This window comes from Sylvia atricapilla, chromosome 3 (genome assembly GCF_009819655.1).
Source record: "Sylvia atricapilla isolate bSylAtr1 chromosome 3, bSylAtr1.pri, whole genome shotgun sequence".
Taxonomy (NCBI): Eukaryota; Metazoa; Chordata; class Aves; order Passeriformes; family Sylviidae; genus Sylvia; species Sylvia atricapilla.
This window is the reverse complement of record NC_089142.1, coordinates 111,931,152-111,948,971: the sequence shown is the minus strand read 5'-3', so window position 1 is coordinate 111,948,971 and position 17,820 is coordinate 111,931,152. Positions and strand designations below refer to the sequence as shown.

General features: G+C 51.2%; 2 protein-coding genes across 4 annotated transcripts in view; one reads left to right on the top strand and one right to left on the bottom strand.

The window, feature by feature from the left end:
* XRN2 (5'-3' exoribonuclease 2) overlaps positions 1 to 13,609 on the top strand; it is a 32,669-nt gene extending 19,060 nt beyond the window's left edge. For 2 of the 3 annotated variants that reach the window (XM_066316654.1, XM_066316653.1), the window contains 6 exons: positions 181 to 249; positions 348 to 479; positions 1,327 to 1,454; positions 5,657 to 5,717; positions 9,531 to 9,669; positions 12,834 to 13,609. In XM_066316654.1, coding sequence (XP_066172751.1) covers positions 181 to 249; positions 348 to 479; positions 1,327 to 1,454; positions 5,657 to 5,717; positions 9,531 to 9,669; positions 12,834 to 12,896 — 592 coding nt within the window. In that variant the 3' untranslated portion in view covers positions 12,897 to 13,609. Of the gene's footprint in view, positions 1 to 180; positions 250 to 347; positions 480 to 1,326; positions 1,455 to 5,656; positions 5,718 to 9,530; positions 9,670 to 12,833 lie in introns of those variants that run through there. The other variant, XR_010743324.1, reaches the window with a different exon arrangement.
* A 2,406-nt stretch (positions 13,610 to 16,015) lies between these two features.
* NKX2-4 (NK2 homeobox 4) lies at positions 16,016 to 17,202 on the bottom strand. Its single transcript, XM_066314400.1, is given in 3 exon segments — positions 16,016 to 16,717; positions 16,832 to 17,052; positions 17,054 to 17,202. Coding segments are annotated over 3 exon segments (1,020 nt in total). The 3' UTR covers positions 16,016 to 16,067.
* Positions 17,203 to 17,820: the final 618 nt, after the last annotated feature.

The window sequence follows — 17,820 nt, the reverse complement described above, 5'->3', positions numbered from 1 at the left end:
TATTCTCTTTCCTTGTAGCCTCATTGTTTCTTGATCCTGGAAAACATGAATTCCAGCTGGAAGAGTGAGATTATTCTTCTCATCTGTTTGCTTTTAGCTTTCTTGGTAATAAAGCAGTGATTACTGTTTCACTTTGTCTCCATTATCCAAAGAACCTAATCCTCAAATACTGTCTTCTAGCATCTCATTCAAAGATCCACAATTTGCTGAAGACTTCATTTTCAAGGCTACAGTGTTACCTGGGGCAAAGTAAGTGTCAGCTGCCAGCTTTCAAATAATTCCATTCTGATATATTCATCTGAGTATTTGCTCTGATACGTACTTATGGAACTGTTCTTATTGTTAAGGAAACCTGCTCCAGTTCTGAAGCCAGGGGACTGGGAAAAAAACAACGATGGCAGGCCTTGGAGACCACAGCTTGGCTTTAACAGGGACAGGAAACCAGTGCATTTGGATCAGTCAGCATTCAGAACCTTGGGGTAAGGCTGTGGGGTTACTGCTGCCTTGCTGGGGTGACTGCCCTCCTTTTTCCCTTTTTAAATTAAAAAAAAGAGAAAGGGATGGGCATTGGTACCAAGCTTAGGTGCTGATTTTCCATGTTGGAAACCTCAGTTTGTGATATTTAAATTCAGTATTACTGAAAACTGAACATTACAGTGATTTTTGCAGTAACACCTTGTTTGCTTTTCAATGGATAGTCCTAGATAGTTCTAAGTCACTTTCCTGTTGTTTGGGGTTTTTTAAAACTCGTTTAGTGGATGCTTGCTTGTAGTATAGAAGGTACAAAGAGAATATTGTGCACAAATGATAATTAAGACTGCTAATGAGGACACAAATGTCTTTTAAGCTTTTATAAACAAAGAAGCTTTAAAAATTAAATGAGTTTCCATGTTGGGGAGTGCAAGGAGTCATGCATTTGTCAGAGCCATAGAAGGGAATGTTTTAAAGGAGATTGGCAAATAAAGTTTGACTCTGGAGTGTCTCCTTAGGAAGAGAAAATACCTTCTTCATCTTATGGCCCTGGAGGAGCTGCAAGAAAGAAAAGCACCCCCTTTTAGGAAGGAAAAGCAGGACTGTCCTGGGGCTGCATTGAAGAGCCCTCTTGCACGTCACAGCCACAATAAAAAACACAGCTGTGCCATTGGAAACCTGAGCATTTCCCTGGGAGTAACTCCCCAGGCCCGTGTGTGAGTCGGGATGGGCCTGAGCCCTGATCCACCAGTGCATCCCTGGCCCAGTGGAGAGAGAGGGGGCATGGGATGGGGTGGGAGATGGAGTTCACCACAGCATCCTCACCTGCTCCTTTGCCATTTCTTCCTGTAACAGGCACACGATGCCAAGGGACAGGGGCATGCCAGGGATGTACCCCAGCGCCATGCCGCTCGGAGCCTACGGCAGTCCCTACGCCAGGCCCCTCATGGGTGGCCAGCAGCAGATCCCCAAACTGCTGTCAAGTAAGTGCCCTCTGCTCCCTGCTTTTCACAGCTGGGTTGGTCTAAACATCATCTCTCTTCATCTATTTCACTTACTTATCTGTGCTTAAATATGACCTGGAAAGAAGAATGTGGGGAATGGGAAGGCAGAACTACCAGACGGGCACGGCAATTTCAAATTCATCTCCAGAAAGAGAATATTTATGTGGCTTTGGGGAGGTTTTTGGGATCCCAGCAGTTCCTCTGCTGCTGTTCCCGTGAAGTGTTGGTGTGTTGTGGGAAACGCTCCAAAGTTCTCTGCTTGTCCCACGTCTCTCGAGCTGATCCTGCCCATGAAGCACTTCCCAAACTCTCGTCCCCTTGTGCTGAACAGGCAGCACTCTGCAGGGAAATATCCCCAAGTGCCATAGACTGGTTTGAACTGAGGAGGCGTGGAGCCACTGCTAGGGGAGAAATTCCAGTCCAGCTGTTGGCCTTGGAAAACTGTCTGGTGGCTTTCCTTGATGCGAGCCTCCCTCCCCCTTGGAGTGCCGCAGCCATCCCTGGTCGCTGTTCTGCAGGTGTGCCCTGCAAATCTTGGAGCAATTGGTTGGGCTTATCTTCCCTCCCCCATGTGCTGCTTTTTCCACAAGGCAGAAGTTGCTGTGCTGCTGTTGTGTGGAGCAGCAGGGAGATGAGCCAGGTGGAGCTGTCTTGTGAAGGCTCCTTCACCACGCAGGGTCGTGTGCCAGCTGCGCTTTCCGGAGCCACTTCCTGGCACTCTGCTCTTGTGCTGCACGCTGCAAGGGTGTTCTCTGGCACTTCACTGGATTGTGTTTCTCCTCCTTTTCTGCTAAGACACTGAGCTGCCCTAGGAGATTAGACCTAAACTCTAATTAACTCCAATTAACTTGTTTGCACTGACTACAGTGTGAAGTCTTTGCGACTGATTTACGGCAGCGTTTGACTTAAGAGTTTGGAGATTGTTCCTTTCAGTGCCTCTTTAGCTGGACAGCTCATGTCCATCAGGAGGTTTGATCAAACAGCCTGAGGGCTGTGTTGCTCCCTAGAACCATTCCCAAAAACCATCCTGCTGCCTGGCTGGAGGGTCAGGCCCCAGCCCAGCTCACCTGGGACTGTCAGTGCTGAGTGAACCACGTGTGCCTCAGCTCCTACCAGGTAGAGTCAGACCTGCTTAAACCCTTGTTAGAAGAACACCTCCAGGTGGCACAGCCTCAGATTTCTGCTGGGATCAGCCTTTTGGATGTTCACCTGCCTGAAGATCATAGCACATCCTGGATTATGGATTGTTTGGATCCAGTGCTGTGAGGATGAGGGGTGTCAGCAGCTCCCCAAACCCTGCAGTGAGGGTCTTGCTGAGGGGGAGCAGTCTGCCTGCACAGTGTGGTTGGGAATTCACAAGCGCTTGGGCCAGTACCCACAACAACCTTCTGCTTGGAGTCCCCAGAGATGTTCCTAGGTCTGGCAGCACAACCATCTTCTTCCCTTTAGCAGTCACCCCTTAGATCACAAGTGTCTCCATCAAAGCACTGCTACCTTCAGCTAGAAAATCCAATCAGAGAAATGGGAAGGCCACTTGGGCTGACACAAGGTTCTCTCCAGTGTCCCAAGTTGTGTTCATCAGCTCTGTCAGTGTGAGAGAACTGCAGTTAATGGTGTGGGTGGACTGGGAAGCACCTGGAACCCACACATTCCTGAAAAACCACAGCTGATCAGGTTGAAATCCCCATATTCAGAGGGACTGATGAAGAGCAACTTTCCACTTGGTGTGTGGTGTTTTCATATGCATGCTGCAGTAACAACAGCCTCTGGAAAGGTGACACGGTCAAGCCAGGAGCCATCTCCTCCTCGAGAGCTTCAAGGCTGGGGATGTTACTCACCGGTGCTCCCTAATGTGCCTTGGATGTGCCAATTTTCAGCTGATGAATAATTGTCTGTGCTGATAACTTGGGGAGTCAAGTGCAGGGTGGCAGTGCTCTGGGAATGGCAGGTTTGGCTCCTGCAGCACAGGACATCTGATTTATGACTTGTGTGGCAGGCAGTAAATTTGTCAATTAGCTGCCTTGGAAAAGTGATTTTGATTAGTGCAATCAGTAAACACAAAATCTTGTCTTTGATTGCCACCCTGATTAGATAAATTGTTACTTGAGGAGCTGCTAGACAAGGCAATTTCTTTGGCCTTATAGCTCTGGGAAATGCCTAAGTTTTGCAGCCTAAAGAAAATAGTAATTGTCATTCCTTCTCCTGTTTGTACCTTTCTGAAGTGCAATTCACTGCTCCAGACTCTTCCCTCCAAGGTTATTCTGTCAGCCATACAAATGAATAGGGGGCTTTAAATGTTTTGATGATTATTTCATTGAAGTCTTGCTTAAACTGAGCTGCAGAAATGTGTGGTTACAACAGGAGAGCTGGGTCCTTGCTTCCATGGAGAGGAAGGGTCTGGAAACAAGATGTTGCCTGTTTCTGTGCTGCTGCTGTCTGTGAAACTTGGAAATTATCAGAAACAGAGTCATTTTAGGGTATTTTTGATTGAAAGTTGTAACACTCAGGGCCGTCCCAAATTTTTTAATACATTTTAAGCTCCAATTGAAAAATTGTGCATTTTCCCCTAAAGCAGCACCGTGGGTTCCGTTGCCTACCCCTTATATTCCAAAATAAACATGGCTTTGTATGGGTGCAGCCTGTTCAGGCCTGGAAAAGCCCTTGAGATTCCCGGACTAATCAGCAGGAGAGTGGCACTTCCCCACCCTCAGTCCTGCTCTGCTTCAGGCTGGAGATTGACTGGAAAAGAGGAGCTGAGGAGTATTGGCTGGTAATGCTGTGTGTGGTGGGGGGGATGTAAAACCAGGCTCATATCATGGTTGATGATGTTGTGTGTATAGGTGTAAAGCTGAATAAATAACCCTGCATGGGGAATAAATTCAGAATTATGGGCTGGCTTTGCCCAGCAGGCTCCCAGGAAGAGCAGAGCTGCTGGGGCTGGGAATTTTATTTGGTGTTCTCCTCGCTGGGGCTGGGACAGACAATCCAGCCAGAGCTAGGAGAGAGGCACAGACTTACTTATTTTGTTTCCCACTTCCCCTTTCCAAAGGAGGCCAGGCTTCCATGTCCTGGCCCCTGGCAGCATGGCAGGGTGTCCGTGTGCCGGCCATTATCCAGCTGCTGGAACCAGCTGTTGGAATTAGGTCACACTTGAAGGCCATTGAAAGCCATCAAAGGTGTCAGTGAAACTGGAGCTTTTGATTGACGCTGGCCCTGAGTGCTGGAGGCTGCCTGGGTGCTATTGAGGAGCTGCTGCTTTTATCCTGTTTGCTGACCAGGTTATTTAGAAGGACAACAAGCGTTTAATTGCGGGCCCTGTTAAAGCAGTGTTGCTCCTGCCTTGCCTTTGTGCAGGACTGGTTTGGGTGGCACAAACAATGGGTGAGTGGGTGGTCTCCTGCACGGCAGCACTGGGGCTCTGGCCAAGGTTTTACCCAAAAAGGCTTAATTCAGTCTGATTCCATTATCTGAGACATCATTAATAGGTTTTTAGTAGTGTGTTATCGCTGCCCACAGTAACTTTTAAATGCACCTTTACTATCTTTAGTGATAATGTGTTTATATTTTACTCTAACGAATTTTTTATCTTTTGCATCCTAAATATAGCTATATTTACTTAAACGTGAATAAAACAGAATCATCCACTTTATTCCGTGCTCTGGCCATTGTTTTAGTTGCCTTTATGGAATAACTTAGCCCAATCAGAGGGAAACTGGCCCATATTTTGACTTTGACATCTTTGTTGGTCACAAATGTGGTGTGTAGTGGTAATACAGTGGTGGGTGTGTATTTGAGTTGCCTGTATTTTTTTTATATAGTAATGAGTGTACTGGTAAGAGATATAAATATTAAACCGAGTTGTTAGGGTCACAGACAAGATTTTGCATCTTCAGACATTCAGGAAGAGACACCTGCAAAGCATCTGGGCACTAACCAATGTTAGTTCTAGCAATTAAAATTCATCATTTTCTACTGTGAAGCTTATTGGACGTGCTAGAGCCAAAACAGTTGCCTTTTCTCAGTTGACAGCAAGCCATGACTTGGAGTGTGTCTGTGATACATCCAGCCTGAGCTTTCCTCTTTGGCTTCCCAAAAGTAGCTCTGGGGCATGCAGAGGAGTGAGCACAGCTCATGAGTGGTATTTGCCCTCTCTTATTTTACTATCTCATTTCACCCTCCAGATCTTCGCCCCCAGGAGTCCTGGCGAGGTCCCACACCCTTATTCCAGCAGACACCACAAAGGTAAGGCAGGAAGGATGTGAAATGTGCCCAGGAGGGTGGATTGGGCTCTGCCAGCCTTCCCAATGTTTGATTTTCCCCTCTCTGGGTGGGGGATATTGTGGTTAAAAATTGTGGAAATGATGCTATACAGCAGGTTTTTGAGTTAATTAATGTCCATAATTTATTGAGATTTTGAGAGCCCACTACATGGTGTTCATTCTTTAAAAGGCTTGAGCATTTTGTATTAAAAAAAAAAAAAAGGAGGGAAAAACACTTTCCATTAAAACTCAGGCTTCAAAACTAACTTTACTGTTGGTGCTTTGGTACTGTTCTTGGTTCTTTGGCCTTTATCTTATTGAAGCTTTTGAGATACTATGAAATTGAACACAGAGAGCTTAAAACTGCATTAGATTTTGGACAGGCTAAACAAATTTCTTTTTAGGAGGGCTGTGGAGCTTAATGAGGCATAACTAATGGTGTTCCACTTTTATCATTCCTGTGCCGCAGCCGCAACATTAGCACAGACCAGCCATTGATTCTTGCTACAAACCTCTTGAAGTCCTAATCAGCTTCTTTGGTACAAGTTTTTCAGGCCTGACAAGCCCATTGTAGGGCAGTGTCACTGTAGGTCAGTAGTTATTAGTTGCCACTGAAAACAGTTTCTTTAACTACTTAAGGCTGAACTGAATTAAATGCAGAAGGGACTCAGGGAAGGATTATGGAATCTGCAGCCCAATAAGTGCCATCGAATAGAAGGAATGTGACATGGTTTGATAATCAGGGATGTTTTACATGCATCCCCTCATTGATGGCTTGTGTGTCCTCCGGTGGGGTGGGCTCAATAAACCCGGCTACCTGTGGCAGCTATGAATAATGACATTTATTTATGTTTTGGAGGAGAGAGAGAGAAGTTCCTGCTCTGAGGCCCTGCTTTTTTTCCCTTCGGTTTATTTGCAAGTGTTTCACCATTGGAAATATGGGCTTTGGGGGAATTTATTGAGCTCTCCAGAGTCACTTTCCATGGCAACCATTTTGATCCCCACTGAAGTAGGACTGGCTCCCTTATCCTGTGCCTCATCTCTGTGGAATATTGTAAGGCAAGATTCATTCATAATGCAAACTTTAATACTACTTGGGCCTTGGGAGTTGCCACTCCCAGCCCTTAATTAAATCCAATTTATGTACTTTTATTTGTGAAGGACTGCTGCAGGTCTGTCACCTGTCACTGCCTTGCCTTTGTTACACTGTGCAGGGTTTATGAAAAGCTCTGCCAGCACTGAGGATAAGTAGTTTCGTCGTGTTTTTGGAAGGTTTTGGATTTGGGGAGCAGATCAAACGTGCTTAGAGCTGATGTTTGGTTGCTGTACAGAGGCAAGCACAGAGACTTAAGCAGAAGGTTAAACACAGAGACACTTGGTGCAGGAAAAAGCATCTGAACCTGTTGAAGGCGTTTTGAGCTTCCCATTCATTGCCTGGGGAGCTGCTCGTTCCCCAGACTGCTGCCCCGTCTCTCTGCTGCAGCTCCAGGAGCAATAGGTGTCATGAGAGAGTGCAGCCAGGGATTTCTGCTCTGGGAAGGAAAGAACTGAGGGAGAGGCCTGCCCTGCTCCAGCCCTGTGGTGTGGAGTGGGTGGGCAGGAGGCTGGGGATATCCTGGATTCACCACATCGAGTGAGAGATGAGCAAGGAGCCCTGTCCCTGCCAGCAGGGCTCAAAACCTGTGTATGTTATTTCAGGGATGGAGTGGTGCAGCGGGGGCTAAACTGGCTCTTCCTTCTCAGGCCTGCAGGGAAAAACCAGGAGTGTAAAGCTGCTTCTTCATAATCCAGCCATTCCTGTCTCCTGTGTAGGATTTCTTGCTTTTAAGCCTAGTGCTGCACCTTGGTGTACAGCAGGGAAACTGAATTTTGAGGTTCCTCCCCCCTGTCCTGACATTCCTGGGCACTGCAGAGGTCCTTGTCATGCTCTTGAGCCAGTCCAGAATTTATAATGGAGAGATTTGCTACCTGGCTGATGGAAATGTGTTATCTGGTTAAACAGATCTTTTTTGCTTAACGTATTCGTAAAAATAAATTCCAGAGTGGCTGGGGTGTGAAGACAGGAATGTTTTCCTGTGTAAAATCTCCTGAATTTAGCTGACCCGGCTGAGTGTTTTTGAGTTGATGTAACTCTGGATTATGCCTATGGGTAACTGCCAGTATGAGCTCCTGGGGTGTTCCAAGTGGCACAATTCTTTTTTTGGTTACAGCTTTGCTCTGTACAGATCTCCACCCTCAGGCAATTTAAATAGCCAATCAATGCCCTAACAAAGCAGCGATGTTGTGTTGGTTTGTTAAATATGCCAACTTTTCACTAAATAGCACTTAAAGAATTTAAATTCCATGCCAAGTAAATATTAATGTCAAAAGAAATTTGTGTCAAACTTCCCAATTCCAATCATGGAGCAAGTGCTCGCCTCTGAGCCTCAGTCATATTTATCACCAGCACTTGTTGTGGATAGAATGATTGTTAATGAAAGCCCCAGAGATGGGTAATTCCCAGCAGTTTTCCCTATGGCTGAGCAGTGTATTTTTTCCTAGAGAGTATGCTGTTTTCTAGGAATCATGAGGGGGGAAAAAACTTAGTACTCAAAATACTCAATCAAAAGGAGTGAGTATGAATTTAGTTCATTCCAAGTATGAACTTAGAATGTTGATTTTGAGAGTTTAGTCTCCACAAATGTAAAGTGCTCTTAGCTTTAACTCCTTCTGAGGAGTGACATGTAGTGCAGCAGGTAAACTTAGGATGCAGGGCTCCTGCTCTCTGCTGTCACATCCCAAACCTGGGACGCAGAGCCGATGTTCTCTGCTGTCCACAGCTCCCTCCAGGCTGGCTCTGCTCTGCTCAGCCAAGTCCCTCTTCAGCAGGGGTCAGGAAGGATTAACTGTCTCCACTCTCCATGTTTTTCCCTCACAACATCATACTGTCCTGCAGGACCCACGTGCTCTGAATCCTTTAAGAAACTGTCCCTCAGCTGTATTCAGCTGTAACAACTGAGTCACGGCCATAGCATTTCCCTAAATATTTTGAATTAAACAAATTGGACGCGTTCTACCTGTTGCTTTCTAATTGTCCTGTTGGAATAGGTACTTGAAAGAAATAAAAACATTTCTTGCTGTGGGTAATCCAGGATGGCAAACTGGGCCATAATGGACGTTGGATCTGCGTTCCCATATAAACTGTACACCAAATGTCAGTCAGCCTGTGCCAATTAGTGCTTATGTTGCTAGGTCACCGTGGTCAATTGAAAACGGCATCAATAGAACTTAAAAAGGTTTCTTCCCGATCAGACCTCCTGACATATTGAGCAGAATAATGGATGGGAAAAAGCAGCCAAGGCCCCTACCCTAGATTCCGAATACTCGCCGTAAGAATTCATTTGCAACCTGCAATTAACTGGGAAGAATGGGCTCCCAGAAAGAGTCTGGGCATTCAGAGAAGAAAGCCTCCCGCTCCCGTGTGGCACATGTTTACTCCTAGGGTGCTGGGGAGCCTTTGGGATCAGCAAATCCGCCCCTGCAATGAAAGGTGCATGGAAGCCTTCTGGGGAATTGGAAAAATCTGCTGTGTGCAGCTGAGTTTGCTGCTCATGGCCTCGCAGCTTCCAAGCTGTGCTGAAGGAAGTGGTCAGCAAAGCGGCCTTTAGGAGGATTTGGGAAGATACTCTCCGCTCCTGGTTTCTCACTGGCACTTGGCTGTCTGTGCTCTGCTCAGAGACAAACCCAGGAGCGGGTCTGTGCTGCGGGACTCTGTGCAGGAGGTAAGTGCCCACTGCAGCGTTCTCTCCTTGTGCAGAACCGTCGGAGCTTCTCCTCTCCTCGCCTGGAACCGCATGCTGCAATCCCCAAACCAGTTCCAGCCAGCCCAGTACCAGGGGCTGGGGCCAATGGGATACCCACAGAGACCCGAGGACCGCATGGACAGGGGCAGACAGGTAGGAAAGCAGGGCCCCATGTGCTATGCCATGTTCTCCTCCCAGCGAAGGCTCCCTCCTCCTGTGGCTGTGGAGAGGGAGTATGGCAGGTGCAGGCATTGCTGAGCTGGTTTTAGTGTCACTGTGTCACCATGCACGGATGAGTGACTTCTCAGCCTTGGCCAGCCCTTGGGCTGTATCCCTGGCACAAGGCCTGTGCTGGGACTGCAGCACCAGTGTCCATTAACACCCCTCAAATGTGGTCCCAAGTCACATTCCTCCTGCGGCCTGAGGCAAGCATTCCAACCAGTCTTCCTCAAGGAAATCTGCCCACTGGACCTTTTGGGTTCTCCCCAGCATGTTTGAAATGTAGATTCTTACAGCTTCCTGAATTTCTCCCCTCAACTGGCTTTCTCTGAGCTAGAAAACTACGTAATGCTACATTTCCTCATAGCCAGAGGAATAAGCAGCTGGAAATAGGTCTGTGTGGTTAAAAGGAAACAAGCAAACATGAGGTGAGAATCTCATCCAGAATTACAAATTACTTGGTCAGCAGTCCATGAAAATGCCACAGAGTGAAAATGCTGCTTAAAAGCAGCACTTGGTTCTGCTTAGGGAATTTTTTGGGGTATGTGATCCCAGTAAAACTTGATCTTCATATGCTGTTGTACCACAGCTCTGGGTGTTTACACAGTTAATTTTAAATAAATTTTGCATATCAAGGTTAAGCTCCTAGTTCTGCTGCTGTTTAGGGAGGTCAGCATTGTGGGAATGCTGGTTAGTGACCAGTCCCTGGGAGGAGGAGGGGGAGTGAGCACAAAAATTAAGGCACGAACTGTTGGAAATGTGTCTTCTGCTAGGGCCTGATTCAGCTACTACAGTGACAACAAGTCACTTTTTAGTCACTCCTAGTTTTAATTTTCTTCTTCCCAGCTTGCCCATCTGCCCCCAGTGGTGGTGGGCACAGTACCCAGATGTGTGTTACGTGGCACAGCACCAGTATAAACCCTGCCAGTGCTGGTTGTGACTGGAGGCAGAACTCAACAGCGTGGGTTATAATCACAGGGAAATAATGGGGCCTGAACCTTGACCCAACCACTGGTGCTCTAAAATACATTTTAAATTTGGGTGAGGTACATTGATACGATCAGACTTCAGGAATCTTTCATTTTGTGCTACACAGGTTTACCCAAAACCCCGGAGCCAGAGGAATAAATGCCTGATTGCACTAATCCATAGCAGGGGCTGTTGTACTCCCAGGGAAAAATCGGGGGAGGATCTTTGTGCTGCTGGAGTCTGGGCAGGGTTTAATTAGTCTGGGAAATGGACATTTGAAAATGTTTGTCTGCCAGGGTACACCCTGCTCTGCCCTTCATTCTGGGCAGGATATACTTGCTAAAGGAAGCTGTGCTTTGAACACTTCATTCTCAGCCTTAAATCGTGGTGCCCAACAGCTGGAATAATGAGTGGGAGCAGGAATGGTTTCCTGGCAGGGTTTGCAGCGGGGGCTCGGGGGGTATCCCAGTTAGTTCCCACTTGGAAAGCTGCCTTGGAGCCCTGTAGACATCTACAGCCTGGGTCATGGTGTGGTCTTGCCCAAAATAGAATTCCCTTGGTGCTGGCATGGACCCACCTGCAGGTGCAGGAAACATTAAAACCCACTAGTGACAACCCTTTTATTTTTGTTCACATACATGATGAGTTTATGATTAAGCAGAAATCTTGTAGCTCCAGTGAACTTGCTTCTTTAAAAAAATCCCCTTTGCAGTTGTGCTGCAACTGTTTATCTGCTTTTAATTTTAATTTTTTGTTGGTTTCTTTTTCCTGTTCTTGTTATTTTTTTTAAATGAACTTTCAGATGTCATTATTTCCTCAGGGCTGGAGTGAAATGAGAAGGTACCTGAAAGGGTTTAGGGTGCCAACATAATCATTGAATCCGGCCTTGCTGCCTGAAAATTTCAAAGCTTTAAAGCCTTGAAAAGGGATTCAAGTGGAAGTGGTGACACGTAGCAGCATAAATAATTATCTTTGGGCCCTTTCACCTCTGAATTCTTTTTTTACAGCATACAGAACATGGTCTGAAGAGGTTAATAAACGTGCTGCTGCAGAGTGCTTACAAAATTAATGCAGCTGCCATGGATCTGGGGGGCTCCCTGAGAGTGGGGCTTTGCTGCCTTCCAGCTCTCCCAGAGAAGCAAAGAATGAACTTGCTGGGGTAGTGCAGCCTGGAGCAGCACACAACGGAGCGTCCGCATCTGCGGCTGGTGCAGTGCTCCCGGACCGCTGCTTTGTCCTTCTCTGCTGATGGTTTGCAAGGGTCTTTTAAAGGATGTAGACAACTTGATTCCTTTTTTAATTGAGTTCATCAAGCCTGGAAACAAACCTTGCCTGCAAGGGCAGGCTGCAGGAGCCTCCCTGGCAGGTCTGTTCCCTGGCTCCACGGTTTCTGTGGTTATCCTGGCCGTTGTGGGCTGGAATAAAGAGGGATTTCTTCTTTTAAAGAAAGGAAGCTCCTTTTTCCCTCCACACCAAAAATTCCTGAGCAAAGAGCAGACCAAGCCTCTAGCCTGGTGTTGATGCATCACCTTTCATTAACTTGTTGGTTTCTGCAGTGTACCAGGTTTGGAAATAATTTTAAATGCTTCAGGGGTGCTCTGTGATATTTTCCAATGGATTTTTCCCCCGGATACTTGATGTACCAAATACCTGAATATAAGTACAAATATACATCTAATTTGGAGTCATTTGCAAAATGGGATTTAGATCTCTTTGACCTCTTATTAAAGTGAACGAGTGCTGGAAAACGCCATTTCTGCGACGAATACGGCTTTAGCTTTTCTTTAAAATACTTGTGTGTGAAAATACTGAGTATGAGCTGCCCCACATATCGCTGTCTGTCCCCGGCTCCAACATTTGTCCCTTTGCTGCAGACGGAGCACAGCAGAGGTGTCACAGGTGGGAAGTCCCTTGCCCACGGCGCTGGCTGCAGGTGGATTTATTTGAGATTCCAAAGCCGGTGCCGCACAGCTCCGCTCTGCACCAAGGGATTCGGCCCCAGCTCGTGTTTTTGGGAGACTCCGCAGCCAGATGAGGGATGCTCAGCTGCGTGCCGCCTCGAGCTCGCCCCACTTGTTTATTCGTGCTGCTAATCCCAAAAATAAATGCTTGCTTTTGTTTGTTTGCAGGCATATGGCCCTGGGAGGCCCTACCCGCTCCCACCTCCCGCAGGAAGGTACAGCTGGAATTAGCTCCTGCATCCCGTTTTTTTTAAAAACATAGAAAATGTCCGGTTTTTTTGCTTTTGTTCTTTTTATTATTTGTGGGGCAAGGGGGAACAAAAATGAATTTGTTAAGCACCGTCCTTGTAGTTTTAAAGTTGATGCCTGTTTTAAATGTGCACATTTCTTATGGACCTAACGATGATTTTTTGGGGAGGGACTGGAAAGAACAGATTGCCATCAGACGCAGTGGGAGTGCTGTGTTGTCCTGCTTTCGTATCCGAGCTGTGCCGACCAAGCGCTGCCCGCCACTCTGAACTCCAAACATCCTCTGCTGCACACACAAGAGCCTGGAAACAGACACGGAGTTGCAACAAATGCCCAGAAATGGAATTCTATCAACTCCCAGGGCAGAGCCAGCAGGCAGCCGGTGGCACTGAAGGACATGGCCCTCGCTGCTCCTTGGTAGATGCTTCTTTCGGTTTCTCACAGAGAAGGAGTTTTTCGGACTCTGAAGCAAAACATTTCAACTTTTACAACATCTGCCTGTTTCTGGTGTGGATTTTGTTGTGGCATGACCAGACAGGGGCCATGGACTTGTCTGTTTGATACCTAATTTAAAATAGCTGCGAAGGACAGAGATTCCATTCATTTTTAGCACTCTTTCTAGGGATTTTCTGTGTGACTGTACCAAATCAGTAAATATTTTTATTTGCTTTATAAAGTGGCTTTTGAAATTCTGAGCAGTGGCGTGTGGTTAATTTCCAGACCTCTCCAGAGCCTGTTTGTATCTTTCACCTGTGTGCACAGTTTCCTGTTGATTTATTACAAAATAATTCCACCCAACCTTTAGCATTTAAAGTCTTTGTTTAATTAAAAAAAAAAAAAAAAAAAAAAAAAACAAAAAACAACGGATTAGGAGAGCATCCAGTTCAGCCTTTCCCTTTGGACTTTTCCATTAAATCCAGGTATTGTGTAAAGCAGTAGAGTTCCCAGCCCCACTCTTGCCCTGACTCCTTGGTGCTCGCTTCTTTCCAAACATCCAGATGTTAATCACCAGCAACGGGGGGGAAAGCCCAGACAGGCCTGTGTAACCTTGGAAGGAAGAAATCATCAACCTGGATTCATTATTTTCAAGTGATGGAGGGTGGAGCAGAATCCTTCATTGTAATGGACTGTTCCCGGGGCTGGGAGCTGCTGGCCCTCCCCAGGGCCTTCTCCCGAGACCAGGAAAAGACTGGGGGCTCAAAAAGAGCTATTTTGCTTTTCCAGCAGGACAAGATGAACTCTTAAGGGTGAGTTTTCATGGGAACGGACTGCAGGAAGGAGGGGGGTGGGTCGCCTATGTTCCAAAAGTGGATGGAGCCGGCTCCTGATGGGTTTTTTCCCTCGCTCGCGTTTTTTGGGGGCATGAAAATAAGTCTGGGTAAACATTCTGGGGGGCTGCTGTGGGAAAGGCTCATCCCTGCAGGCTTCCCTTGGCCCAGCCCTTTACCCTTTTGCAGTCTGATCCCAAGTGGAGCCAGCCTGGGCCCTGTGAGCTGCGCTGCCCACTCCGCTCTCGGAGTGATGCTCGGAGCAGCGCACCAGCCCGGGGGCTTTGTTTCCTCAGCTCTGGCTGGGATGCAGGACTTCACCGGGCAGCACCACCGCTCCTGGGGCTCTGCTTCGGCTGCTGGGCGCTCTGGGTGAACAGAGCCCAGGCCCTGGGCACGCTGCTCTGCCCATAGAAATTTTTTTTTTCCAGGCTGGAGCTGAGCCAGATATACCCCCCTTGGATGTAACAGAATTTTAGGGGGAAACCACTCATCAGGCCGGGCTCAGTCCCACCCCAGGCACTCTGAGCCGTTTCCCGTGGAAGACAGCAGGGAGAAATTCTCCCTCATGGAAAGGGAAGGGAGCCACAGGGTCCCCATGTGGCACCTGCCGGGAGGGGAAGGGATTCTGTTCTCTTCCCCAGAAGAACGGTGGAGATCCCTTTCCCCTCCAGGCTCTCACATGGGGCTTGGGAAAGAGTCTGGGAGTGGGTCTGTGGTCTCGCAGAGGCCAAAATGCCCATGTTTCCACCTCAGAATCGTTCCTTCGTGGCACAGCCGGGAGTGGAGCGCTGCCCGGGACTGGGATTCCGCAGGTCCCCCAAGGATGGAGGAGCCTGGCGGCGGCGGGGGGGCGCGGAATTAAATCCTTGGTAGCTGAGAGGGAGGCAGAAAAAAAGAGGATTTGGAGGTTGCCCTTAAGTCTACACCGACAACGAAGCAGCCGACTCGTGAGAACAAGGTTTCCTTTTATTTTTTAAAATAAAATTAAAATTAAAAAAAAAATTTAAAAAAAATAAAATTGAAAGAAAGAAAAATTGCCGGAAAGTCCCGAGGAGCGTTTTCCGATGTGCGGGATTTCCTCGGGAAGCGGCGCGGGGATAAAGCCCGCTCCGGTGCGGCGCATCCTCCGGCCCCGGCTGCTGCGGGGCCCGACCCCGGCGGGAAGCGGGGTCCAGCCCCGGGAATTCCCGGGCTCTCCGTCACCCCCGCGGGGCTCTGAGCTCGTCGGGAGCTGAGCCAGCGGCCGGGGACTTGAGGCGGTTCTGAGGGACGCGCGCCCCGTCCACACACGGGCTTTCACGAACTGCGCGATATTTAACAACAACGAGAAAAACGGGGGGTCCCCCTTAAATCTGAGCACCAGCGCTCCAGGGCTCTCCTGCCACTGCTCCCACTTCGAGCTGCCACTCCGTATTTACCTCAGACGGGGATAAGAACGGAACAGCACTCCGGGGCACCCCCACGGAATTAATTCGGCCGAGATGAGTTGCGCTTCACAGGGTTTATTGTGGAGCTCCGCGGGGCTGTCGCGGTGCGCGCCGGGGCTCCGGGGCTGCGCTGCCGCCGGGGAGCGGAGCGGGGCCGGAGCGGACGCCCACGCTGCCCCCGCCCCGTCGGGAAGAGCCCTCGGCCGCCGGGACACGGAGGCGCGGACACGCGTGCACACCGACATTCACACACATCCACGCTCACGCCAGCGCTCGGCGCTGCTGTCGGGGCCGTTTGTCCGAACAGGGGAGACTTAAAAAACAAACTCGAAGGGAGGCCGGGAGGGGACCGGGGGTGGGGCGGCCGTCGGCGATCCCCGCGGGCACCGGGCCGGGCGGAGCGTCCAGTGCCGGAGGAGCGGGGCCGTCGGGGGAACACACGCGGGACGCACCGATTACCACGTCCTGCCGTAGAGCAGGTTGGGGCTGACCATGCCGCCGTTGTAGTCGACGCCGGCCGAGTCCAGGGTGGGCAGAGGGGCCACGGGGCCGTGCAGCGCGGGTGGGCTGGGCGACAGCTCCTCCAGGTCGGCCGCCTGCCCCAGCGAGCCGGGGTGCGGGTGCGCGGCGGGCGCGGCGGCGGCAGGGGCCGCGGGGGCGGCCTGCCCGGGGCCGGGGGTGCCGCTGCCCGGCGGCGGGCAGGGTTTGCCGTCCTTCACCAGCACGGGCACGGCCACGCGGCGCGGCGAGGGCTGCTGGCACAGGCCGCCGCCGCCGCCGCCGTCGGGATGCAACTGCTGGGCGGCCGCCTTGTCCTTGGCCTGGCGCTTCATCTTGTAGCGGTGGTTCTGGAACCAGATTTTCACCTGCGTGGGGGTCAGGTGGATCAGGCTGGCCAGGTGCTCCCGCTCCGGCGCCGACAGGTACTTCTGTTGCTTGAAGCGCCGTTCCAGCTCGTAGACCTGCGCCTGGGAGAAAAGTACCCTCCTCTTCCTCCGCGGCGCCGCGTGCAGCGGCACGATGGCCTTGGCGCCCTCGGCGATGCCGCTCAGGCTGCCCATGCTGGCCACGTTCATCCCAGCCGACGGGCCCATGAACCTGGAGACTGAGCGGGACGGGCGACTCAGCGCCGGCCGGCCGCCCGCCCCGTCGGGGCCGCGGCTGCCCCCCGCGCCCCGCCGCCTCCCTCCTCCGCCGCGCCCCCCGCGCCCGCACTTACTGCTGGAGTAGCGGGGGTCGCCGCCGGGGCCGTACCAGCCGCCGCCCGCTGCCGCGCCGCCTCGCATCCCCTCGGGGTAGGCGGGCAGCTCGCCCACGTTGCCCAGCCCGCCGTTGCAGTAGCCCCCGACGGCACCGTGCGGAAACTGCGATACGCCGTGGGGCATGTGGTAGGCGGCCGCGCCCGCGGGGACGTGCTGCGGCACGGCGGCGGCGGCGGCGGGGGGGCACGGGCGCCTGGCGGTACGGCCCGAGGGGCGCGCCCAGCCCCCCCGCCCCGTCCATGCCGCCGAACTTCTTGTAGCTCTCCTCCATCGGGCTGAGGATGTCGGTGACCGAGAAGGGCGTCGTGTGCTTGGGGCTCAGCGACATGGCGCGGCGGGGCGGGACGCGACGGGGCGGGCAGGGCCGGGCCGGGCCAGGTGCTGCCGCCGGCACCGGCGAGCCGTCCGCGGCGGCCACCAGCCCCGGGCGCCGGTAGCTCGCCGGTTCTTTTAGCCCGGCGCCGGGTTTACGCCAGACGCGGGGGGGCGGAGCGGCGGCGGGCGGCCCCGGCCCCTCCCCTCCTCCCGCCGGCCCCCGGCCCCTGCCCCCTCCTCCCGGCCATTGTCCTGCGGCCGCCCGACGGCTCTTAAGCCCGGCCACCTCGGGGCAGCGCCGGAGCGGCTCCGAGCGGCCCCGCCGCCCTCGCCCGTAAGTACCTGCCCGTTCCCCCGATCCCCTCTCCACGGTGCGCGGCCGCCCCCGGGCAGAGCTCCCGCCCGGCCCCGACGGCAGGAGCCGGGCCGCCCCGTCCCCTCTGCCGGCACGGCCCCGGGGCTGCGCGGCGCCCTCTCGGCCCCTCGGAGCCCGTACCGCCGGGGTGCGAGGCCAGCGGGACCCCCGCTACAGCGGGTACCCTTTAGGGCCGGGGCTTCTTTTGCGGTTCGGTTTTGGGGATCCTTTCGGTCGTTGTTCGTTTGTTCGTCGGTTTTGGCACAACGAAAGGCT